This window comes from Podarcis muralis, chromosome 7 (genome assembly GCF_964188315.1).
Source record: "Podarcis muralis chromosome 7, rPodMur119.hap1.1, whole genome shotgun sequence".
Taxonomy (NCBI): Eukaryota; Metazoa; Chordata; class Lepidosauria; order Squamata; family Lacertidae; genus Podarcis; species Podarcis muralis.
The window spans coordinates 85472173-85497926 of NC_135661.1; the positions used below are offsets into that span (position 1 = coordinate 85472173).

At 51.4% G+C, this 25754-nt stretch overlaps 1 protein-coding gene across 6 annotated transcripts in view; it reads right to left on the reverse strand.

Annotated features, from left to right (window-relative positions):
• ACTN4 (actinin alpha 4) overlaps positions 1-25754 on the reverse strand; it is a 136499-nt gene that overhangs the window by 17537 nt on the left and 93208 nt on the right. For 3 of the 6 annotated variants that reach the window (XM_028742070.2, XM_028742068.2, XM_028742066.2), the window contains exons 8-12: positions 22777-22862; positions 15961-16053; positions 14748-14978; positions 12450-12597; positions 508-658 (exon numbers count right to left, since the gene is read on the reverse strand). In XM_028742070.2, the coding sequence (XP_028597903.1) occupies positions 508-658; positions 12450-12597; positions 14748-14978; positions 15961-16053; positions 22777-22862 (709 nt within the window). Of the gene's footprint in view, positions 1-507; positions 659-12449; positions 12598-14747; positions 14979-15960; positions 16054-22776; positions 22863-24138; positions 24225-25754 lie in introns of all 6 variants that reach the window. The other 3 variants (XM_028742072.2, XM_028742069.2, XM_028742067.2) reach the window with 1 other exon arrangement.

Sequence of the window (25754 nt, forward strand, 5' to 3'; positions counted from 1 at the left end):
ACCTTTTTAGAACTAAAATACCCAGCAGATGAAAAAAAATTTTTTACTTAGTTGGTCTTTAAGGTGCTACTGGAAGGAATTTTTTATATTTTTTTTCTTGTTCTCCTCCTCTAAAACAAGGTGCGTTTTATGGTCGGTGCATCTTATAGAGCGAAAAATACGGTAAGTGTTTTAAATTTGTTGTTAGCCGCCCTTAGCCCGGTTTTTGAACTGGGAAGGGCAGGGTATAAATAAAAATTTATTTAACTGGCTGGAATTCAAGGCCAAGTTCAGAACAGAAGAACCTGGCGGATGGACCAGGCCAAGGGCCCATCCAGCCCAGTATTCCTGTTCTCACAGTGGCCAAACAGATGTCCCAATGGAAAGCAGCCCACAAGCCGGTCATGGATGCGACGGCGCCCCCAGTCCCAATATTATGTGTGCTCATTGGCATAGCCTGGGTGGAGGTGCCCCCAGAAAAAGAGCTGCTTTTGCCAGGGGTGGGGAACAGCCTGGGGAACAGCGTACTTGAGCTCCTGCGCGATGGCCGCTATCTGTTCCACACGATCCTGGTGAGCCGCCAGATCGCTCTCAAAAGCCTCGTGCTTCCGGATCAGGGCCTTGATATCCGACAGGGTGGCCGTCTCATAGTCCTTCTGCCGCAGCATGGTCTCTTTACCTGGGGTTGTTGAGAGAGAAGGTGGCAGGGGCTGGTCAAAAGCTATCGAAGAGGCCCCCTCCCCCGTCGCAAGACAATAAAAAAGCATTAAGATAAATTCAACAGTGTAAATAAGTTTTGATGGATGCAACAATGGATTACTGAATGGTTTAGTTCGTGTAAAATATGCAGGGATGTATGGTATGTAAAAAGGGACGCGGGTGGTGCTGTGGGTTAAACCACAGAGCCTAGGACTTGCCGATCAGAAGGTCGGTGGTTCGAATCCCCGCGACAGGGTGAGCTCCCGTTGCTCGGTCCCAGCTCCTGCCAACCTAGCAGTTCGAAAGCACGTCAAAGTGCAAGTAGATAAGCACCGCTCCGGCGGGAAGGTAAACGGCGTTTCCGTGCGCTGCTCTGGTTCGCCAGAAGCGGCTTAGTCATGCTGGCCACATGACCCGGAAGCTGTAATCCGGCTCCCTCGGCCAGTAAAGTGAGATGAGCGCCCAGAGTCGTCCGCGACTGGACCTAATGGTCAGGGGTCCCTTTACCTTATGGTATGTAAAATGAACATACCATACAAGGTATGTTCCACAGAAAGAGAAGTCACTGATTTGAGGTTGTTTAAATGAATGAAATGTAAATTAGAGAAATTTAATAAAAAATTATATACGTGATGGGGGGGGGGGGAGAGAAGAGGAATGTCACCAGTCTCCCATGGAGCCTGTCACAAGGACAGCTGTAGCACAAGAAATCCTCCAGTTCAAGTCTCACCTCGGCCCCACCTACAGGCAATCCATGTGGTCTTGAGACAGACACCATTTCCCTCCATCTCCTCCTCTTCCTCATCTGCTGGACTACCTAACAGGGTTGTTTTACCTCGCAGCAGAGCCTGCCAGCTGAACCTGACTAAATGCAAAGACACGCCCAACTTTGCTGCTCTAGGCAACTGGGGGGGGGCAGTGCTTTCGACTACAAATCCCATCAGCCCCAGGCAGCAGCCTGATGGGAGTTGTAGCCCAAAAGGGCATGGGGCCAAGAAGAAGGCTACCCTGAAGGTGTAAGGCAGGGGTCAGCAAGCTTTTTCAGCAGGGGTCCAGTCTACTGTCCCTCAGACCTTGTGGGGGGCCAGTTTATATTTTGTAGGGGGAAATGAATGAATTCCTATGCCCCACAAATAACCCAGAGATGCATTTTAAATAAAAGGACACATTCTACTCATGTAAAAACACACTGATTCCCAGACCGTTCATGGGCTGGATTGAGGAGGTGATTGGCCCGGATCCGGCCCCCGGGCCTTAGGTTGCCTACCCATGGTGTAATACAATAATGCTAGAAAAATGCCACCTGTGCTGCTGATAGTAGTACGACTCATGCAACACGTTGGCAACTAATATACACACAACAATTACCAAAATAATTATACATTCTTTATCAATCTTCTGAGAAAAGTACAAAACCAGCCGCCTCAGCGCGAAGGTAGGGGCGGTGCCCAGAGGCTTCCTGCAGCCAATCAGAAGCCGCGCCAGCATCGCTGCCCGCATAGAGGCATCCGCGGCTTTTGACTGGCTGCAATCAGAAGCTGTGCCGCGTCACGGAAGTCAGTCTCTGCGCCGTGCCTGTTTAGCGCGGGGACTGACAGAGCGGGCTGCAGGGTCCGCAAGGTTCACGGGCCGGATTAACGAGCCTGGTGGGCCGTATCTGACCCGCGGGCCTTAGTTTGACGACCTCTGGTATAAGGTCTCCGAAACAATGACTTGCCCTCGCTGCCACTACAGCCATTGGCATCTGTCTGTCTCGAGAGGCAATGGAGTGCGCCTCCAGGGGTGAAGTCAAATCACTGCATTAGCAGCTATCCAAGTGAGCTCCCCGGGGCGCAAGCCTGGGCAGTGTGCATGGAGGTCCTGGGCAGCCCAGAAGACCAGACCCCTCTCTCGGCCCCACTGATGTGGTCCCAAGGAAAGCAGAGCAGGACGTTTGGCACCAGCTTGGCTGCAGGACCTGCTGGAAGCTGGCGTACAAGGCACCATCCAACCGCCTTAGGGACTCCGCTCTGGATTTGTGTAGTTTACTCCTTTTCCTCTCCTGAAGGTATTACGCATGGCAGCGGAGGTTAATGGGTCAGAGTCATAGCTGTCAACTTACAGATTTGAAAATAAGGGACCAGCAGCCTCGAAAATAAGGGATCAGCAGCCAAAATAAGGGATTTTCCAAAAACAGGTATGTTCAACTTCTGAGCCCCTCCGAGCCAAAGGCAGAAAGCCCAGCCAGCAGCCAAACGAAGCCTCAAGCGGTGGTTCCCACAGCGCAGCAACCCAGCAAAGGGGATGCAGCAAGGAAAACCACAGTCACCTCTCCACTGGGAAGCGCTGAGCAAAGGCGAGTCCCCAGGCAACGCGGCTGATTTGATATGCAAATCAGCATATCAAGGTATGCAAGCTCCACCCCCCAGTCGTTCTTAGACTCCTTATTGGGTGAGCAACGCAGCCAAGCAACACAGTTGGAGCCTCCCTCCTCCCTGGCCGGCAGGCAGGGAGGGAGAGGAGCTGCTTCCTTTAAAACCTGGAAAATTTAAGGGACATCATCAATAAGGGACAGCAGCGGGACACGGCGCTGGGATAAGGGACTTTCCCGCCAAATAAGGGACGGTTGACAGCTATGGTCAGAGTATCACTCGAGATTAATAGTGCCCCCTGCTGTCCTGTCCTGGTCAGGGCGGTGTGTGTGTGTGTCTGGGGGTGGGTGGGTCTTGCTTTCCGGACATGGCTGGTGCTTCAAGGATTCCCCCACACCTGTCAGCAGCACAGGCCAGCTCAGGGAATCCCCAAGGTATCCTCTCCTTGGGATGACATCACCGATCCCTCATTGGCCGAAGGGAATTCAGGGCTTGCCCAGGGTCTCCACACCTGGAGGAGGACACAGGTGGTTTCTGAAGCCCTTGTGGCTCACAAGTTTAGGGGGGAAAGATGGGGTGAGGTACAGAGGGGGAGATCTCCGTTCTAAAAGCAAAGTCTCTCTGCCTCGGCTGCTTGCACTCAGCCAGCTCAGAAACTGCCCTGTTCCCGCCCGCTGCCCCATCATCTCTCCACCGCAACTCCCAGTTTGTCTGGATTTCTGTCTGGCCGGCAGCCAAGGGAGAAATTTCAAAGCTAAGCATGTCCCGGGGAACAGCTAACTGGAACAGAAGAGCGCTTTTCAAAAAAACCCAAGCCGCTTTTCCGCTCCCGACTCAAATAGCTTTCGAATTAGCGCAGAGGGCTCCGGCGAACGTTGCCAGGTGGAGAGCAGAGGCAGCTTTTGCCTCGGCCCCTAGGCCAGGGCTGGGGAAAGGGGGGGAGACGGGGAGGATGGTGGCAACTGGAAGCCCAGACCAGAGGGATGAGCTGAGAGGAAGCAGGAGCCGGAGGAAAGGTCTCCAAAGCTCAGGAATGTCAGCGGCATGCAGTTCTCTCGTTTCCTGCGCAGCCGGAAGAAGCCCAGAGCCGGCTTCCTGTGTCTGGGACCCTCTTTGAGAGGGTGGGAGGAGCAGGCGGGAGTTTCAGGGTGCTGTGGGCAAGGGAGCCCCATATTTCACCTTAGTAGCATCAATGAGTTTTCCCAGTGGTGATGTAAGGGAGTGAAAGCTGGACTATAAAGAAGGCTGATCGCCGAAGAATTGATGCTTGTGAATTCTGGTGCTGGAGGAGACTCTTGAGAGTTCCATGGACTGCAAGAAGATCAAACTGATCCATTCTGAAGGAAATCAGCCCTGAGTGCTCACTGGAAGGACAGATCCTGAAGCTGAGGCTCCAAGACTTTAGCCACCTCAGGAGAAGAGAAGACTCCCTGGAAAAGAGCCGGATGTTGGGAAAGATGGAGGGCACAAGGAGAAGGGGACAACAGAGGACGAGATGGTGGGACAGTGTTCTCGAAGCTACAAACATGAGTTTGACCAAACTGCGGGAGGCAGTGGAAGAAAGGGCCTGGCGTGCTCTGGTCCAGGGGGTCACGAAGAATTGGATACGACTAAACAACTAAACAACAACAAAGCATCAATGAGAATGTGGGCTGGTGGTCCTGGTGCCTTTAAAAACTTTTGAGTTGAAAGCAAGGCCCTGTAATAAACAAAAAGTCTGCCCTGATTCCCTTATGGTCACTTGATTGTTAATGGTCACTTGATTGGATACCCTGGGGAGCCTGGCCAGTCTTTTGTAATGATAAATACTTAGTTCCTGAGCCAGGCCACAGGCTCACCCTATTCATACACAGACATACCCTTAAGACAGGATTTGGGAAGGAAAAAACAATGGGGAGGCTTTTCCATTTTCCTTTGACTTTGCAGAGAAAACATTTGGTCAGTATGGGAGCCAAAATGGTTTCATGGTTGTTTTCCTGTGCTGCTTTAGACATGTGGTTTATATATTTATGTACGTGTTTGCTTGGTATATTTATTATATATATAAGACCTTTATTTTTTTTATTTCAGCCCCCACCAGGGGTTTGAGCTAAGGAGGTAGAGGCATACCCACACCCACCCACCCACACCCCGAGGCCTGGGGGCTGCATTTTGCAAGTGCAGCTGAGCAGTTTATTTAGAAATGTCAACCCTCCTGTCCTTTTTCTCTTAACAAATTTATATTGGAGGTGATGCTGAATTTAACAAATCATTTCTTACAATGTGCATCAGCTATGGAATGAATGTTTGCTTATTTCCTTTTTGTCCTTGATTTCTATTGATTACTTACGTTAGTCCGTTTTAAAACCAATGAAGCATTTAAAAATAAAATTAAAATTTACATCCCTTTTCCTCCAAGGAGCTCAAGGTGGCGTACGTGGTCATTCTCCTCCCTTCTCCATTTCATCCTCAAAACAAACCCTGGAGGGTAAGCTAGGCTGAGAGGCTGTAACTGGCCTGAGGTCGCCCATGGCGAGTTTTGCAGCCAAGTGGAGATTCGAACTCTCGTCTCTTGGGACAGCTTAGTAGGAGGAGCACAAGGCTCCTGGGCCCTGCCTCTCAGGGTTGTTTTGTGGATAAAAGGGGGGGGGCAAGGAGAACCACACACGTCACCTTGACCTCCTTGGGAGAAACGGTGGGATGGAAAAGTAATAAAACAGATAATTCATAATAAGTGCAAAGAGACACGGGTGGCGCTGTGGGTTAAACCACTGAGCCTAGGATGTGCCGATCAGAAGGTCGGTGGTTCGAATCCCCGCGACGGGGTGAGCTCCCATTGCTCGGACCCTGCTCCTGCCAACCTAGCAGTTCGAAAGCACGTCAAAGTGCAAGTAGATAAATAGGTACCACTCCAGTGGGAAGGTAAACGGCGTTTCCGTGCACTGCTCTGGTTCGCCAGAAGCGGCTTAGTCATGCTGGCCACATAACCCGGAAGCTGTACGCCGGCTCCCTCGGCCAATAAAGCGAGATGAGCGCTGCAACCCCAGAGTCGTCTGCGACTGGACCTAATGGTCAGGGGTCCCCTTTACCTTTAATAAGTGCAAAAGAGAACCAAGCACAGCTAGAACGGCCTCAGGGGATCAGACATCAACTGGCTGAAAAACAGAGTTTTGGTTACCTTCCTGCTGCTGCCTAGGTGGGACTCTTTGGGGTTTCTTAGCACCAAATGAGTTTCTTCTTCCAGTTTCTCCCCTCCCCACATCACCCCCAAGGAGCAGTCAGGGGCCACACTGGGCCTCCTATAGTAATCGACTGCCCACTTTGATGGATGAAGCCAAGTTGTGGGGTGGGGGGAGGGAGGAAGAGGTTGGAAGGGGGGGTCGGGGGGGCTCCTACCCTTTGCTGCAAGGAGAAAGGAATTTGCCATGTGCCTGACCAAGCCCAACAGGAAGCTGCAGGGAGGCTGATAACACTCCCACCCTTCCCAGGCTCGGCTAAGAATAGGGCGGGAAACAAAAGGACTGCAGCCAGAACCCAAGGAGATAAACAACTGGTCTTGAGCTTTCAGGAGAAATAGCAGAGCTCTCTGGGCCTGCAGTCTCCTCCTCGTTGGAAGGGTGTAAGGTAAAGGGACCCCTGACCATTAGGTCCAGTCGTGGCCGACTCTGGGGTTGTGGCGCTCATCTCGCTTTATTGGCCGAGGGAGCCGGCGTACAGCTTCCGGGTCATGTGGCCAGCATGACTAAGCCGCTTCTGGCGAACCAAAGCAGCGCACGGAAACGCTGTTTACCTTCCCGCCGGAGCGGTACCTATTTATCTACTTGCACTTTGATGTGCTTTCGAACTGCTAGGTTGGCAGGAGAAGGGACCGAGCAACGGGAGCTCAGCCCGTCGCGGGGATTCGAACTGCCGACCTTCTGATTTGCAAGTCCTAGACTCTGTGGTTTAACCCACAGCGCCACCCACGTCCCTTTGGAAGGGTGTAAAGGTAAAGGTACCCCTGCCCATACGGGCCAGTCTTGACAGACTCTGGGGTTGTGCGCCCATCTCACTTAAGAGGCCAGGGGCCAGCGCTGTCCGGAGACACTTCCAGGTCACATGGCCAGCGTGACAAAGCTGCATCTGGCGAGCCAGCGCAGCACACGGAACGCTGTTTACCTTCCCGCCAGTAAGCGGTCCCTATTTATCTACTTGCACCTGGGGGTGCTTTCGAACTGCTAGGTTGGCAGGAGCAGGAACCGAGCAACGGGAGCTCAGCCCGTCACGGGGATTCGAACTGCCAACCTTCTGATTGGCAAGTCCTAGGCTCTGTGGTTTAACCCACAGCGCCACCCACGTCCCTTTGGAAGGGTGTAGTAGCTTCTTAAACAAAACACACACACAAAAGGCTGGGCAACTCTTACTGCAGTCAGACTGGCACTGCAAAGTGTTAGGTATGATGCTAAGTCCAGTCTGGTATGGTTTGCCAGTGTGATAGGAATTTTGAGGTCTTAGATATATGTTAAATGTTCATAGGTGTCCCAACCAAGCACGTACATAGATCAGCACAGGAAGTCCATCCTGAAACCATTTTTGATTCCCAAACTGAAATGTTTTCTCTGCAAGGTCAAAGGAAAATGGAAAAGCCTCCCCATTGTCTTTTCCTTCACAAATCCTGTCTTAAGGGCACATTTAAGATAAGAATAGGGTGTGTGCCTGTGACCTGGCCCAGGAACTAAGTATTTATCATTACAAAAGACTGGCCAGGCTCCCCAGGCAATCCAATCAAGTGATCATTAAACAGGTAATCTGGCAGACAAGAGGTAAACAAGTCACTCAGATTTCTGCTGTAAACCACCTTTTCTGTGATGTAGGTATGATTTATCTGGGGTGGTGGTCTTAGGTTACACCCTTTCTGTGATGTATGTATGATGTATGGAGGGGTGGTCTTGAGCTCCAGGGCAGGGAATTTAAAATGTCTATATAAGGCCTTGTGCGCCATTGTTCTGGGTTCCTCCTCCCTCCTGTGTGTGGTGAGCGAGGACCCTGTTGCAACAGATGAATAAAGATCAGGCTTACGAGCTGCTTTGCTTCTCAATATTCTCTGGTTGGCCTCTGTTATTTTCTCCTACCAATAGGGATCCTACGTAAGGACTCTATATGGGCTCTTGGATACCCCATAAGGGAAGAAAGGGCAAATTTTGTTTACAACAGAGGGACAGTCCCGGGTTTACAGAAGCCGCCCCAGTTTCTGATTTGATTCCAGAATGTCCCGCTTTTCCTTAGGAAGTCCCTCTTTTCAACGAGAAATGGTGGAGGGTATGTGTTTGACATGGCCAGCAATGCCTTTCCAGGTTACCAGGCAGAGAGGCAGAAAGAGGGCCAAGGAGTAGAGATACTGGCCAACTACCCAAACAAAAACTAAGATTCTAAGGTAGCCCAAGCACTGTGTAGGTCAGTCATTGTTCTTCCCTGCCTGCCATTATTTCACAGAATCCCAGAACTGCAGAGCTGGAAGTACAGGAAACCTTGGAAGGAAGCTACCAAGTCCTCTTAGGTTTCATCATACACAGGCAAGAAGGGAAAGCGGAGTGTAGTGAGAAAACACACTCTGGACTTTAAGGAGGCTGGTTTGAAAAAGCCCAAAGGAACTACTGGGTGAAAGTCCCAAGGTCAGAAATACTCCGAGAGGAGTCCAAGATGGATGATTCTTAAAAGCAAAATATTGAAAGCACAAGGGCAGACCAACAAGAAATATACCATATTTTTCGCTCTATAAGACGCACCAGACCACAAGACGCACTTAGTTTTTGGAGGAGGAAAACAAGAAGAAAAAAAATTCTGAATCTCAGAAGCCAGAACAGCAGGAGGGATCGCTACGCAATGAAAGCAACGATCCCTCTTGCCGTTCTGGCTTCTGGGATAGCTGCACAGCCTGCATTCGCTCCATAAGACGCACACACATTTCCCCTTACTTTTCAGGAGGGAAAAAGTGAGTCTTATAGAGCAAAAAATACGGTAGGTGGAAGGAACCTGAAGAAACTGGTGCGGCTGCAGAGGAAGAAGAAAAATATTTGTAACCTGTCTTGCAAACCTGAGTTCATTCTGAGCTTTGGCCTGCCTGACCTTCTCCCTGCAACTGTTGACTACTTGTGTGTATTCTTCCTTTGCGATTTCCTCTTTCTTCTGTTTCTTAAATGTGCCCTTCTTAAATCTCAGCTCATCTGTAAGCTCCTTATGCAGCTACCTTGATTCGTGTGATGGCAGGATGGAGGGCAGGGTCTCTGGTGCTCAAGGTGGGCAAAGTCAAACGGGAATATTTTATTACTTTTAATTAATTAATTGTATTGGTTGCTCTTTTCCCATGGCAACTCAGAGAGACTTATAATATTTAAAGCAAAGCAAACAAACATATACGTACATTAAAACCAGCAAAAACACCCTGTTGCATTAAACCACCCCATTGCCAAAAAAAAAGAGGCCATAGATAAGTTAAAAGTAGAAGGCCTGGTTAAAAAGTAATGTTTTTGCCTTGCCTGGCGCCTACAGATATGCAATGAAGGTGTCAGAAGAGCCTCCCTGGGTAGAGCAAACAGGGAGCCACCACTGAGAAGGCCCAAACTCGTCTTGCTGCCCTCCAGACTTCTCATGGAGGACACACATGAAGAAGGGCCTCAGATGATGATGATGGCAGGGTTTGGGTTGGTTCGTACGGGTCCTGAACAGTTTAAGGCTTTAAAGTTCCAAAACCTGCATTTTGAACTGAGCCTGAAAACTAACTGGTAGCCTTTGAAGTCAGGCCAGGAATGGTATCATGTGCTCAGACCGTCTTGCACCGGTGAGCGCTCTCTCTCTCTATATATATCTATATATCTATCTCAGCATATGCATACCCCAATGCTCTAAAAGCAGCTATTTAACAGCAGCTACTCCCCCTGAATTCCCTCCAGGCATGAAAAATAAAATAGGACATGTCATGTTGGATCTGAGTCAACACTGGCCTAACCCAGCGCTCTGTCTCCGGCAGCAGTTAGCCAAGCATTCCCTGGGGAATCTCATGAGGAGGACGAGGTGGAGGAAGAGTCTCCATCTCCCTCCTCTTGTTCCCCTTTCTTCTAATAAAAGCTGTCCTTGCAGGCGGCCGCCACCCCTGTGGCAATGAGTTCTTTAGGCTTCACAGGCACCAGGTTTGGAGAAGACGCTCTCTGCCCGGTGTCCGAGCTGCGAGTGCATTACACGTTCATTCTATGCAACAAGGTCACGCCTGGAGATGGGCGAGGTTGGCTCCCAGGAAGCCCCTCGAGCTATTTTGCGAGCTGCCTTGCGGGGAGAGCCGGGTGCGAATGTGATGCCATTCGGCAGCCTGGGTTAAGGGGGGTACGTAGGCAGTGGGAGAGCCCAGACACCCAGGCTGTGTTGCAGAGCGGCTGGCACTCAGAAAACACCACCAGGCTAGGGGACTAAATGTCTGGCTCTGTATAAGGCAAGTTTCATTGGTTCATTGGCACCCCGCCCCTCCCCCAACCGAAGAAAAACCAGAAGTTCACTCAGCCCCCTTTTCTTCTTTCAATTATTTCCGTCGCTCCCAAAACCCATGGAAAAGCAGAAACAGCTTCTGCGCAGCTGTAAGCGCCCGCCCGCCCCCACTCCGCACACTTGCGCAAGCTAAACTATGTTTACACCCCCCCAACCCGGCAATGTTCTTTCCCCCAACCCTATGAGAACAACATTCCACCCGGCGCATTCCTTCCAGAAGGGGGGATTATGGCATTTTTCTACGGGGCGAGACCCGCAGCTGCCATGTTGGAAGGTCTGGCCCTCGCGCCTTGACATCTGGCCAGACTGGAAGAGGCCGGAGGCTAGGCGTTTAATAAAAAGGCAGCGGTAACCCCCCCCCCCCCCCCAGGGAAGCCGACCTTTCTCCTGGAAGAGGGGAGGCGTCTCTGGGCTACCTCCAAAAACATACAGGCACCAGCACCGTCACGGGGGGCACTTGGGTAGAACGTAGCGAAAGGGGGCATGGCGGGACTCCACTAGTTCACTCCATGCCTTTGACTTGCAGGATTTGAACTCCATGCAGTATCTGTCCTGCATTCTTTTTTTTTTTAAGAGTCATTCCCTTTCTGCTTTGGAACTCCCTGCCTATTGACATTGTGATAGGAACTTTATGGTCTTAAGATATATGGTAATGTTCATAAGTGTCCCAACCAAGCACGTACATAGATCAGCACAGGAAGACCAACCTGGAACCATTTTGATTCCTAAACTGAGCCAATGTTTTCTCTACAAGGTCAAAGTGGGAAACCTCCCCATTGTCTCTTTCCTCACAAATCCCGTCTTAAGGGCACATTCAAGATATGAATAGGATGTGAGCCTGTGACCTGGCCCAGGAACTAAGTATTTATCACTACAAAAGAATGGCCAGGCTCCCCAGGAAATCCAATCAAGTAACCTGCCAGACAGGAGATAAACAATATTCAAATTTCTGTTTTAGACCGCCTTTTCTGTGATGTAGGTGTGATGTATCTGAGGGGTGGTCTTAGGTTACACCCCTTCTGTGATGTATGTATGATGTTTCTGGGGGTGGTCTTGATCTACAGGGTGGCAATTTCAAAAGTCTTTATAAGGCCTTGCATGCCATTTTTCTGGGTTCCTCCTCTCTCCTGCGTGTGAGGGGAGCACCCTGTTGCAACAGATCAATAAAGATCAGGCTTACGAGCTGCTTTGCTTCTCAATATTCTCTGGTTGGCCTCTGTTATTCTCTCCTACCAATAGGGAACCTATGTAAGGACTCTATATGGGCTCTTGGATACCCCATAAGGGAAAAGGGCAATTTTTGTTTACAACAACTTTAAAGGTAAAAGGTAAAGGTACCCCTGCCCGTACGGGCCAGTCTTGACAGACTCTGGGGTTGTGCACCCATCTCACTCAAGAGGCCGGGGGCCAGCGCTGTCCGGAGACACTTCCGGGTCACATGGCCAGCGTGACAAAGCTGCATCTGGCGAGCCAGCGCAGCACACGGAAACGCCGTTTACCTTCCCGCTAGTAAGCGGTCCCTATTTATCTACTTGCACCCAGGGGTGCTTTCGAACTGCTAGGTTGGCAGGCGCTGGGACCGAGCAACGGGAGCGCACCCCGCTGCGGGGATTCAAACCGCCGACCTTTCGATCGGCAAGCCCTAGGCGCTGAGGCTTTTACCCACAGCGCCACCCACGTCCCTTACAACAACTTTAGGCGGGCCCCATTGCCGTACCTGGACAGCAGCAGCGGGAAAGGCTGGCTGTTGCTAGTCGCAGATGTTGGGTGTGTGATTTGTGTGTCCTGCGTGCACGGGAAAAAGCTGCGTTTTGCATCCAGAGAAGGCCCCGGGTGCAAGTTCCAGACCCTGCCAGTCAGCGCAGACGACAGACGAGCCAGCTGCCTCGCTTGGCACAAGGCAGCATCCTGCATCCTTAAGCTCACCTTCGGTCCAGCTTTCGTGGATCGACGCCTTCTGCCTGAACTTCTCGGCCAAGTGGTCCAGCCTCTCCATCCTTCGGATCTCATTCAGCAGCCACTCTTCGTAGCCTTTCTCCGCCTGCTCCAAGTGCTGCCAGCCGTTATTGATGTCCTGGGGAGGTTTTTGGGGGGAGAGGGAAACATTCAGCATCGTAACATGACTGCACTTTCATCCCATGTCTCAGCTCAGGCTAACCCTCTCCCCAAGTTGCTGTAGACCAGGGGTCAGCAAACTTTTTCAGCAGGGGGCGGTCCACTGTCCCTCAGACCTTGTGGGGGGCCGGACTATATATTTTTTTTTGGGGGGGGGGATGATGCATGAGCCCCAGTGGCTGCTTACCTGTGTCTTGTGAGCGCCAGGGACTGGTGGCAGTGGCGGTGGTGGGACGATGAGTGGCGTGCAAAAGGGCTCCAGCGAGGAGCTGCTTAAAATGGCAGCCCAGTCCCCTTCCTCCTCTAGGCAGGGCGGGGAGAAGTCAGGAGGAGGGAGGGAGGAGGCGCCACCGCCGTGTGAGGGAGAGGGAAAGAACATGTGCACTGGCGATCCATGCGGCGATTCCCGGACTGTCCGCAGGCTGGATCCAGAAGGCAATTGGGCCTGATCCAGCCCGCGGGCCTTAGTGCGCCGACTCATGCTGTAGACCAGGTACGTCCAACAGGTAGATCTACTGGTAGACCACTGGACGTCCCGTGGTAGATCACTGGTAGATCACTGTTTCCCCCCAAAGAAGCTCAACAAGTTTGGTTCCCCTTTTTTGCCCTGCACCCCCAAAAAACGGGCTTTTCCTCCTCTCTAAGAAGAGCTCAACAACTTTGACCTGAACCCTGAAAAAGGGGGTTGATCACAGTCTTTAACTCTGTGAGTAAATCACAGTCTCTTGGGAGTTGGCCACCCCTGTTGTAAAAGTTCCTGCAGCCAATCGGAAACTGTGCCTTGGTTTTTGAATGTTTTCGGAAGTCGAACAGACTTCTGGAACAGATTCTGTTCGAGAACCAAGGTACGACTGTATATATAAACCACCCTAAGCAAACGAGAAGTGAAACACAGCAAGACAAACACATCAGTTCCGCTTAATAGCTTCTAATAGCATTTCTGAAATTGTTCGAATTGCCTTCGTTGCAAACCATTGGGATTGACTAGGGAACGGAAGGCAGGTGAGTTGGGGAAGAGATGCAGTCTGAGCATCACCTCCTCTTAGGACATCTGCCTGTCCTATCTGGGGGTCCGCTGGGCTCTCGCTTAATCTTGCAGGCACACACGCTCGTAAACATAGAGAAAGGGGCTATACGTAGCTACTGGATGACCACCCCCTGCTCCCGACAACCTGGTACCTTCCGGCTGTTTTGGACTCCAAGCCGGCTGGGCCCGATGGAGCCCGGAAGAGCTGGAGGGCCGCAGGGTAGAGAAAAGGTTGCTCTGCAGTTTAGAGACACTGGAAGAGGAACCTGACTGCACATGCCACCTGACTGCACATGTTGATTCAGTAATACATTGTCACAGCAACTTTAACGACTTGGAAGATAGGCCAGCATCTGCATATTTGCAGATTAAAGGAAAGCAAGGATGGGGGAAACACCCAGTGATTCTGGCTCGATGGGGCATTTGCAGCCAAAGTGAGATTTGACATTAGCTCCAACCCAATTGCTCTGTTGGGACACGGGTGGCGCTGTGGTCTAAACCACAGAGCCTAGGACTTGCCGATCAGAAGGTTGGCGGTTCGAATCCCTGTGACTGGGTGAGCTCCCATTGCTCAGTCCCAGCTCCTGCCAACCTAGCAGTTCGAAAGCACGTCAAAGTGCAAGTAGATAAATAGGTACCACTCCGGCGGGAAGGTAAACGGCGTTTCCGTGCGCTGCTCTGGTTCGCCAGAAGCGGCTTAGTGATGCTGGCCATGTGACCCGGAAGCTGTACGCCGGCTCCCTCGGCCAATAAAGCGAGATGAGCGCTGCAACCCCAGAGTCGGCCACGACTGGACCTAATGGTCAGGGGTCCCTTTACCTTAGGGAGAGTGCACCCAATTATTCTCTCCGCAGTCTTTACAACCCTGGACAGCATTGTTTCCCCCCCTAACCTGTAGTAATCTAACCTAGAGGTTACCAGAACATAGGCGGCAGAAGTTAGGCTACCTTTAATTGCTCTGTTGGCCCAAAGCTGAACCAATTCTGACTCTGGAGGCGCAGGGCACCCATCCAACACCACCTGGAGCTCCACTCTGCCACCCTATCGGTCCCCTTCTGCTTTTTTTAAGCGGGCACACTCACCGAGACCATCTTCCCCTCGGAGGGCATGAAGGCCGGCCGGTTGCTTAGCCGCAGTTTGGTCTGCAAGGTGTTGAAGTTGATCTCCAGCTGGCACTTCTCCTGCACCTTGGGGGGCTTGTGAACCCGCCGGTAGTCGCGGAAATCCTCCAGCTTCTGCTGCATCTCCTGGATGGTCTTCTGCGGGACGCGGTTCTCCAGCCAGGGGATGGTGCGCTGAATCCACTCCAGCAGCTAAGGATCGGATTGGCGGGGTGGAGGAGAGAGGTGGGGTCAACGACAGCGAGGACAACAACCCCAGGGATATAGTGGCTCCTCCCCACCGCCCTACGTAAAGCCCAGGGACCACCTGCGACAGGCCCAGTTCCTGCACTCTGCTCAGCCGGTTACGGCAACCAGAATTCCAACTACGGTGGCCCGATTGGGACAAGACTGCTCCAAGAAACAGCCCTCACATAAGAACATTAAGGACAGCTGAGTGGCAAATCACAGTCCAGCATCCTGTTCTCACAGTGACCAGCTGAATAATAATAATATAAATAATAAATTTTATTTATACCCAAGTCCTCCCCGGCCAAAGCCGGGCTCAATGGAAACATAATGGGGGGGGGGGGGGGGAGACCCAATTTAAAATACAGGTTAAAATGCAATTTAAAAAGCAGCCTCATTTTAAAAGCAGCCCATAAATCAAAACCGTAAGGGGAGGGAAGACATAAGGCTCAGACTGAGTCCAAACCAAAGGCCAGGCAGAACAGCTTTGTCTTCCAGGCCCTGCGGAAAGATGTCAAGTCCCGCAGGGCCCTGGTCTCTTGTGACAGAGCGTTCCGCCAAGTCGGGGCCGGTGCTGAAAAGGCCCTGGCCCTAGTTGAGACCAATCTAACCACCTTGCGACCTGGGACCTCCACGTTGTTGTCATTTGTGGACCTTAAGGTCCTCCGCGGGACATACCAGGAGAGGCGGTCCCGTAGGTACGGGGGAAACCCTGCAGGAACCTCTGTAGCAGGGCCATAGCGTGACCGGTCTCACCAGCCGGTGGTTTCCAGCATGGCTGGAGCCTCTGACCCTGGAAGCGCAGCACAACCATCATGGCTGGCAGCCGTCGGCAGCCTTACCCCCCCTCCCCTAAATCTGGATGCTACAATCTTTAGGGAGGTCTGGCAGCCTCGGTGCTCGCCCCATGGGACTCGCAAGGGGAAGGGGTCCTGCCCGCACTCACGTCGGAAGCCAGCTTCTCGTAGTCTTCCATCAGGTGTTCATTCTCCTGGTTGACGGCCAACACTTTGCAAATCCGGTTTGCAGCCGTCTCAGCCTGCGGGGGGTTTCGGGGGGGAGAGGAGGGAAAACCAACATGGAGGAAATGGTGGTACGAGAAACAAGCAGGCAAATCAAGCACATGAAAACAACAGCGGCGACGGAACGGCTTGGAGCCGAGGCACAGCGTGGAAAGGAGGTGGCGAGACAGAACAGCCCTGCAGAGCTCACCGGGTCCAGCCGCAGGCAGACAGAGCGTGGTTTCGAAGAGAAGCCAAGGCGGGTCGAGAGACTCTCGTGGCGTACCCAAGCATTGCCCGGAGGCTGCACAGGTCTCGTCCCCATTCATAACCCACCCTTCCGTAACCCCCAGGATAACAACTTACCGTATTTTTTGCTCTATAGGACGCACTATTTCCCCTCCAAAAATTAAGCGGAAATGTGTGTGCGTCCTATGGAGCGAATGCAGGCTCCTTGGCTTCAGCGATAGCAACGCGAAGCCTCCGAAGCGCAGAGGGAGTGCTCCCTCCGCACTCCGGAGGCTTCGCGTTGCTTTCGCTGAAGCCTGGGGAGCGAGAGGGGTCGGTGCGCACCGACCCCTCTTGCTCTCCAGACTTCAGGGATAGCTGCCTGAAGCCTTTGGAGCACAGTGTGAGTTCCAGCTGCACTCCGCAGGCTTCGGGTTCCTTTTGCTGAAGCCGGGAGAGCAAGACTCTCCTGGCTTCAGCAGAGAGGGAGAGCTGTGCGGCGCCCCTTCAGCCAAGCGGGAGGAGAAATGGAAGGGGCTCCGTTTCTCCTGCCGCTTCGCTGAAGGGGCGCTGAGCAGAGAGGGGAAGATTATTTTTTTCTTGTTCTCCCCCTCTAAAACAAGGTGCGTCCTATGGTCAGGTGCGTCCTATAGAGCGAAAAATACGGTATTTATGGACAAGGCAGCTAACACTCTAGCCCTGCAGCTACTGGTGCAAGTTACGAGTTAGGCCTGAGATGTGACCTAGCCAACCTCCCTTGGAGCTAAGCGCAAGAGGGCTCTTCCATTGCAATCCGTACTCCGCATATGACGGTCGCCCGGTTTGGATGTATGCATCTCAGCGTGCCAAGCCAAGCCAAGACTATGTCCTTCTCTTCTCCGTTCCCTGTGCATAGCAACGACAGCACATCCTGAGCTAATTAGCTATGGTCTCCCATTAAGTCTGAGCCGAAAAATATATAAAAAAATAATGATTGGGATATGGAGGGGATGGTTTGAACTTGGTTCCAATCCGGGTAACCATGGTTTCCTGGTTCAGGATGAATGGGGAAACCATGGTTAAATTAAACCGGGAAGCAGCAAGTTGCAGTGGAGGGAGGGAGGGAAGGAAGGAAGGAGGGGAGAAAGGACAGAGCACATGGGTGCAAGGGACACACGTACCTCAGCTTAATAAGCCAAGAGAGGTACGTCTGAACCAGATTGTCACATTCTTATCTAGGATTTGGCATCTACGGAAGAGTTTCAGATCTACCGCTCGTCTTTACTACAGTTTAGGTTTCAGTAAAGTTATGTCTATTATGTCTAGTCCTGGTTTCCCTGTCTTTCATTTCTTTGCGATGTGCTCCACAGATTTTCAGCGGCTTGGTTTTGGGGAGCGCTTATCTCCCCGAACATCATCAACATTTCGTTTCAATCGAGACTAGGCTTTCCTAAACAGCACAACCCAGTCTATCCTTACCAGTACTATTGAATGTTTTCTATCCTGCCTGTCTGATAAAAGAGAGCGCTCAGACCAGCTTACATCAACCCCCCAAAAATGCAACCAGGTAAAAACAGAAACAAAAAACAGAGAGAAGTGACAGTTACAGAAATATTTTTCTTTAAAGAAATAATAATAATAATAATAATAATAATAATAATAATAATAATAATAATAATAGAAAGAAAGCATAATAGCGGTGGTAAAATATTTTTAGAAATTCAGTTACACACACACACACACACACACACACACAGCCTCTGGAACAAGCAGGGATGGCCCTATCTTACTGGAAAGCAGGAGAGGGGCGGGGGAAGAGGTAACACAGAAGCCATGGGATGGGGGGGGGGAAGTCAAGAGATTGAGTACCTTGCAAGGAGCAGAGAGAGTCCAAGGGGAGGAGATGGAAGCCAGACTTCAAGAGAAAGGGTGGAGAGGGTCTACAGAAGGGCGGGCAGAGGGAGAGAGCCATGGAAGAAATGAGTTGCCAACAGAATAGGATATTCAGAGGAAAATAAATATATATATATATATTTGCTCTACTAGGAGAGAGAGAGGATAAGCCACACATTCGATGGGGAACCTTTGGCCCTCCGGACTATTGCTTAACTACAATGCCGCTGCAGTGTGTTCTATTTTTAAATGGAAGTTTGAACCAAAATGGCAATAGGTCCGTCAGAGGAAGTGGCGGACTCTGTATAGGGAAGAATTCTCTTATTTAACCACACCACTGTTAAGAAGTGGTGTTTCCCACTGGTGCTGTTGTAAAGTCACAATTCTAGGAGGGCTTTGAGATGCAGTGGGGGGGGGGGGAAACAGCACAAGTAATAATAATAATAATAATAATAATAATAATAATAATTTTATTGTTTAGACCCCGCCCACCTGGCAGGTTTCCCCAGCCACTCTGGGCAGCTTCCAGGAAAGTATAAAAAATAATAAAACGTCAGACATTAAAAACTTCCCTGAACAGGGCTGCCTCCTAAAAGTTGTGTACAGTGGTACCTCAGGTTATATATGCTTCAGGTTACAGACAGGTTAAGAACTTTGCTTCAGGGTGAGAACAGATATCGTGCTACGGCGGTGCGGCAGCAGCAGGAGGCCCCATTAGCTAAAGTGGTGCTTCAGGTTAAGAACAGACCTCCGGAACGAATTAAGTACCGTATTTTTCGCTCCATAAGACGCACTTTTCCCCTCCTACAAAGTAAGGGGAAATGTGTGTGCGCCTTATGGAGCGAATGCAGGGGGGAGGCAGGCGGGAAAGGCCCCCAAGAGCCGCACACAAGCTCCGCGTGGCTCTTGCGGGCTTTTCCCCAGGAGGGAGAAGGGACTGACGCGGCCAGTCAGTCCCTTCTCCCTCCTTGTAGAAAAGCCCGCAGGAGCCGCGCGCTCCTTAAAGGGTACACGGCTCCTGTGGGCTTTTGCGGGAGGTGGGGGAATTGCCATAGCCGCACGCAGCCTCTCCCGGCCTCTCTTTGGGGCTGGGGGGAATAATATTTTTTTTCTTGATTTCCCCCTCTAAAAACTAGGTGCGCCTTATGGTCTGGTGCGCCTTATGGAGCGAAAAATACGGTGCTTAACCCGAGGTGCCACTGTAGAGTGATTTGAGCTGGCTTCTGCAGCAGGGTTGACCTGACCCCAGTGTCTGATTTAGTAAAAGTGCAGGAGGTTTTTTGTTGGTTGGTTTCCAAAAAATACGGGGTGCAGCGGCTCGGCCTGGGCTCCTCGGCCCACTAATTCAGCATGCTCCCAGACAGGCTTCCCAAACAACTTGGAGTCCGTGAACACACACACACACACACACACACACACACACACAGGCATGCTGGAGAGAAAGCAGTTACAAGGCGAATAATCAATCCCAGCTGATGGGGAGAACATGCCAGCTGAGCTCCAAAGCCTGGGATCAGACACAAAGGACAATCATAAAAAAATAAAAAAGATTGGCAAGGCTATAAATTCACACAGTCCAGCTCCCCGCACCCCAGCAAACACACACACACACACCAAGGGGAGGGCCCGCTTGCAAACGCATAACCCCGGGTGCAATCAAGTTCAGGCTTTTATAGGGGCGGGAAGAGTCTGACCCTCGTCTCCAGCTGGAATATGCAGGACGATTTGCTCGGCCAGAGAAAGGGGGCTCCGCTTCCTGCCTATAAAGGATTTACACGTTCGGAGCCAATAAATTAACGCCAAGCTTTAATGGAAAACACTTGGCTGAAGTTCGGTGGCAGATCTAACATGCTTAAGGTTGGGGGGGGGGGGAGGGAACCAGCTACAGAAAAACCCACACATAAGACAAGAACGCCTTTCCAAAAGCATCCACCGGAGCGTTTGGGTGAGGTCATTTCTCTCCCCGCGTTAGGCATGGCTCTTTTGCCTTCCATGCTGAGCGAAGCTTCCAGCTTTCGCTGGCAGCCAAATGCAGCCAGTGAAAACTTCTTTTCTTTTCTTTTTAACGCAGAGACGTTTCCTGCAAGCTAGCTCCCTCGTGCAACCTGAGAGTCTGTCCAGAGCCGCCGGCAAAAGCCCAATTACTTTTTTGCCGGACGGTCAAAGGATCCAGAAGGATCCAGCCGTTTTCACCCGCCCACCGAAGACGCCCACCTGACAACATCCACGGCCTTCTAGACTTCTGGCTCTGTGGGTTTTTAATTCCTCTGCCCTTTATTTTAAATAGATTTGCTGCGGCAATATTTCCTTTTCTCTGTTATGAAGTGATTTGCGATTTTAATATTGTGTTACTGGTTGCATCCTTTTTTCTTCAGGATTTAAAAAAAAAAATACCCAGAGAACATTAGCCTACAAACTGCATTAATAAAAAATACAAATGGATGTTTGCCGGGGTCTGCAGCCATCAGAGACCACCAGACTCCTCTGGGGGAAGGCTTGAGCTTTCCTTACTTCGAGCCTTACAAACCAGCGGCTTTGCTGGCCTGTCGCTGATTTGGGGGAAATGGATTACCATATTTTTCCATATATAAGACTGTGTTGTTGTTTTTTACCAAAAAATTTGGTTTAAAATTGGGGCTCGTCTCATACACGGATAGTGCTGAGGGGTGTCTTCTTAATTTGGAAACCCAAAAATAGGGGGCATCTTATACATGGGGGCATCTTATACACGAAAAAATACGGTAATTACGGGATTGGGTTAGTTTGACCAATTCCACACAGACTGATGGGGAAATTCACTTAATATGGGTGAATTCACCCTAAGGTAAAGGTAAAGGGACCCCTGACCATTAGGTCCAGTCGTGGCTAACTCTGGGGTTGCGGTGCTCATCTCGCTTTATTGGCCAAGGGAGCTGGCGTACAGATTCCGGGTCATGTGGCCAGCATGACTAAGCCGCTTCTGGCGAACCAGAGCAGCGCACGGAAACGCCGTTTACCTTCCCGCTGGAGCAGTACCTATTTATCTACTTGCACTGGCGTGCTTTCAAACTGCTAGATTAGCAGGAGAATTAACCCTAAATGCCTTCAAATCAGTCAGGCAATCAAGTTAGCTGAAGTCTGAAGTTCCCTCCCGCCCCCCAATTTGTTTCAACAAATGTGGGGAGAAAGTAGAAAGCATCTGTGGTTTGTGAGAACAAGGCCGCAGGGGGTCTCCAGGCTATTCCAGATGAACTATTATGGACTATGAGGGCAGGATCCTGACTGAGGCACTGAAAGGAAGTTTCACGGATGAAGGCCACAACACGCTACAGTGGTACCCCGCAAGACGAATGCCTCGCAAGACGGAAAACCCGCAAGACGAAAGGGTTTTCTGTTTTGGAGGCGCTTCGCAAGACGAATTTCCCTATGGGCTTGCATCGCAAGACGAAAGCCCATAGAGAAATGCTGGCGGTCGGGAGCAAAGACTTTCGCCCACAGCCGGCCTTCAGAAGAGGACCTCTTCTGAAGGCCGGCGGGGGGCAAAAGTCTTTGCTCCCCCCCGCCTGCCTTCCCCCCGCCTGCCCCGGGCGATCTTAAAATGCTGGCGGGCGGGAGCGAAGCGTTCGCTGCCGACCCCCAGCATTTTAAAATCTCCAAGGGACAGCAGAGAAGTCTCTGTCCCGAGGAGATTTTAAAATGCTGGGGGTCGGGAGGGAAGCGCTGCCGACCCCCAGCATTTTAAAATCTCCCCGTGTCCCGGGAAGGTTTTAAAATGCTGGGGGTCGGGAGCGAAGTTCAGTCCCAGAATATGCGAATTATTGCAAGAGCACCTGTGGCTAAACCAGAAGCTTCAGAGCAGCCTTTGCCAAACTGCTGCCTGGCACTGCCGGGAGTTGTGGTCCAACAGGGCAGAAGGTTGGCAAAGGGTACAGATGACTGAGGATATCCACCAGGTTTTGCCCTGCACAAGGAGGAGCCAAGCCTGTATGGCCTTTTGTCCCAACCAGAAGGTGATTACTGTATTTTTTGCTCTATAAGACGCACCCAATTTTTGGAGGAAAAGAAGAAAAAAATATTCTGAATCTCAGAAGCCAGAACAGCAAGAGGGATCGCTGCGCAGCGAAAGCAGCGATCCCTCTTGCTGTTCTGGCTTCTGGGATAGCTGTGCAGCCTGCATTCACTCCATAAGACGCACACACATTTCCCCTTACTTTTTAGGAGGGAAAAGTGAGTCTTATAGAGCAAAAAATACAGTATTTCAAGGAAGACTTGCTAGCTATGGTCCTGGAGGTCTCTCCAGAAAGCCAATACCACGCCCTGGGAACTCCACTGCTTGCATACTGCTAGGAACAGAGTTGCACAGTATTCTGGCAGAGGTGACGTTTAAAGCAAATCTAGAAGCTGCTCCTTGCCTGGATAATTTTTGCGGGGAGCCAGAAGGGTTTCAGTCTCACAGGGGGCTTGATGCATTCCTAGCTTACTGCCTGGATTTTTAACGAAACAAAAATTCAAAGCCACTCCGCCTCCCGGCCTAGTTGACCCTCCGCAGGCATGCCCTTTCATGCAAATATAAACCCTGCGCTCCGGAAAGTGGGTGAGGAAAGGGCGGTTTAGACTAGCCAGGTAAAAGCAGCAGCAGCAGCAGCAGCAGCAGCAGACAGCCCCACCCAGGCAAAGCTCACCTTCTGAGCCCCAGAGAAAGCGTGATAGAAGCAGGAGACGTAGGTCATGATGGCCTTCTCGTCGGGCCTAAGCGTGCCTACAATATCTGCGCAGGAGGAAAGAGAAAACAAAAGGAAGCAAAGTCAAGGGCACAATGCAAGATCGTCCCGGCTCCCCCTCTGGCATGCAGCAGAGGAGGGGTGGGGCAAGCCTTCGCTCCGGACAGGGACCCAAACCTCAGCTGGGACAGGGCTCTGCGGAAATAAATGTCACCCTTGATTCGGCCAGCCCTGCAAACTCTCCAAGATAACTTCAAAGGATTCTCTGCTCTGCTCCTAAGAGCTCTTAGGACTGCAAGACAACTGGTTCGCTGCGCAACTCTGTGCCTCTTTACTCAAAAGGAAACGCTGGTGCGTTCGATGGGGCTTACACCCTAGGGAGTGTATTTAAAGGTAAAGGGACCCCTGACCGTTAGGTCCAGTCGTGACCAACTCTGGGGTTGCGGCGCTCATCTCGCTTTATTGGCCGAGGGAGCCGGCGTACAGCTTCCGGGTCATGTGGCCAGCATGACTAAGCCGCTTCTGGCGAACCAGAGCAGCGCACGGAAACGCCGTTTACCTTCCCGCCAGAGCGGTACCTATTTATCTACTTGCACTTGACGTGCTTTCGAACTGCTAGGTTGGCAGGAGCAAGGATCGAGCAACGGGAGCTCACCCCGTCGCGGGGATTCGAACCGCTGACCTTCTGATCGGCAAGTCCTAGGCTCTGTGGTTTAACCCACAGCGCCACCTGCGTCCCATAGGGAGTGTATTTACGATCCACCAAAGCCTCGGTTGATGCATCGGTGGGGCTGCCCAATTGTAACTGGTTGAGCTTAAGAGTTCACGGGATCCCTTGCTTATTTTGAGAAGCTATTTTGGTTCCGGCGTGTTCCTGTAATAACGAAAGGGAGACAGCTTCCTTTGATTAAATCACAAGTCCTTGCACTTCCTTCAGCCTCTCAAAAGGGCACCTGAAGTGAGGCTTTGCAAATATATTCCAGAAGTACAGGAAAACAAATATATTTGAATATAATTTGCACATATAATTTGTAAGAAGGTGGATGATTAATCCATGAAAATGCTGATTGCTTGGCAGCCCTCCCTGAAACTCGGCAGAACAAGTGGCTTGAACTCCAACCGTTGGGAGTCTCCCAAATAATATTTGAAAGCAAAGAGATTTCTGGCTCATTATGATCTCTGGATGTCAGACCCTGAGCTAGCTGAGGTTTGGGTTCCCACTGTTCTGCAAGTAGCTGCCCTCGGCACGAGAAGTCAGGAGAGCAACAGGGCGCTGGAAGGAAGAGGAGCTGTTAACAGTAGAGGCTCAGCCGCGTCTGGTACCTTCTGAGCGCCAGAGAAGGCATGGTAGAAGCTGGAAACATAGGTCATAATGGCCTTCTCATCGGGCCGGGCCGTGTTGACAATGTCTGAAAAGCGAACAAGAAGCATTAAAGATACCAGGAGGCAAAACTCTCCCCCGCCCCCTGTTCCTTGATGATCGGCTGGTGCTAGCAAAATCTGCCACAGCTCTGGTGTCCACCTGTAGGCAAAGATTGAGCCCGGGGAAAGTTAACGCCAAAAAGTCAATGTTACAAGTTTCCAAGTGAGCCAGAACTGGAAGTTAACTTGTCCAGCATGGAACTGAAGCCAAGGATCTGAGATTTATACTGCCAGAGCTCAAGGCTGCGCACACAACTGATGGGTGAAGGCCTATTAAAGGTTGCAGAGTTTTTACGACTTTGCAGTGGCTCCGCTCGCTTGCCCTTTCCTCCAAAGAAGAACTCTGAATGCAGAGATTGTGCCAGGCATGTCTAATAAAACTCTGCGGACACCCACTGGAATCCGAGCGCTCCTGGTTTGTTTCGGGGTGTGGCTTCCTCGCTGCGGGGCTTTTCCTGCCCTCATCCCAGGGCACCAGGGAGAAAGGCCTGCATTATATGTCCAAAGTCCTTTAGAAAGGAATGCTAAGGAAGCAGAACGAAACAGCGACAACAGGGGTTCGCTCCACTAGCTGTCCGTCCCGTGAACCGAAGGCCACACAAGCGTCTGATTGGCCAGCAGCAGACCGGTCCTCCCCCTCGGCTCCATCAAATCACAAGCAAAGTATGAGCTTGCAGGAGCCTGGCAGAACTTCTCCCATGGCTCCTTAAGGGGTGGGATTCACCATCCATAGCAGAGGTGGGGAAACTCTGGCCTTCCAGAGGTTCCTAAACTTCAACTCCCATCATGCCTTGCCACTGACCACGGTTGCTTGAACTGATGGGAGTCATAGTTTAGAAATATCCAGAGGGCAAATGTGTCCTCCTCACCCCCCCCCCCCGTGATCTAGAACCTGAGCAAGATCAGTCAGACTGAGTCGTGAGCCAGGTTCCCCGCCTCTCTGGACCTGGGAAATCTGTCTGCAGACAAATACAGGCACATTTGGCTCCTTACCTCTCTCGCCCTGACCTAGCCACTGTGATCCACGTGACGGTCACCTCCAGACTGGATTATTGTAACTCGCTCTACGTGGGGCTGCCCTTGAGGCTGACCCAGAAACTCCAGCGGGTGCAGAATGCTGCGGTGAGACTCCTTGCAGGGTCCTCACTAAGGGATCACATTTACCCGGTGCTATACCAGCTGCAATGGCTCCCGGTGGAATACAGGATCAGGTTCAAGGTGCTGGTTTTAACCTTTAAAGCCCTATAGGGCCTAGGACCCTGGTACCTATGGGACCACCTCTCCTGGTATGTCCCACAGAGGACCTTACAGTCTTCAAATAAAAGCATCTTGGAGGTCCTGGGCCACAGGGAGGTAAGGCTGGCCTCAAGCAGAGCCAGAGCTTTTTCGGCCGTGGCCCCGATCTGTTGGAACGCTCTGTCACAAGAGACTAGGGGCCTGTGGGACTTGACATCTTTCCGCAGGGCCTGCAAGACAGAGCTGTTCCACCAGGCCTTTGGCCAAGGCACAGTCTGACC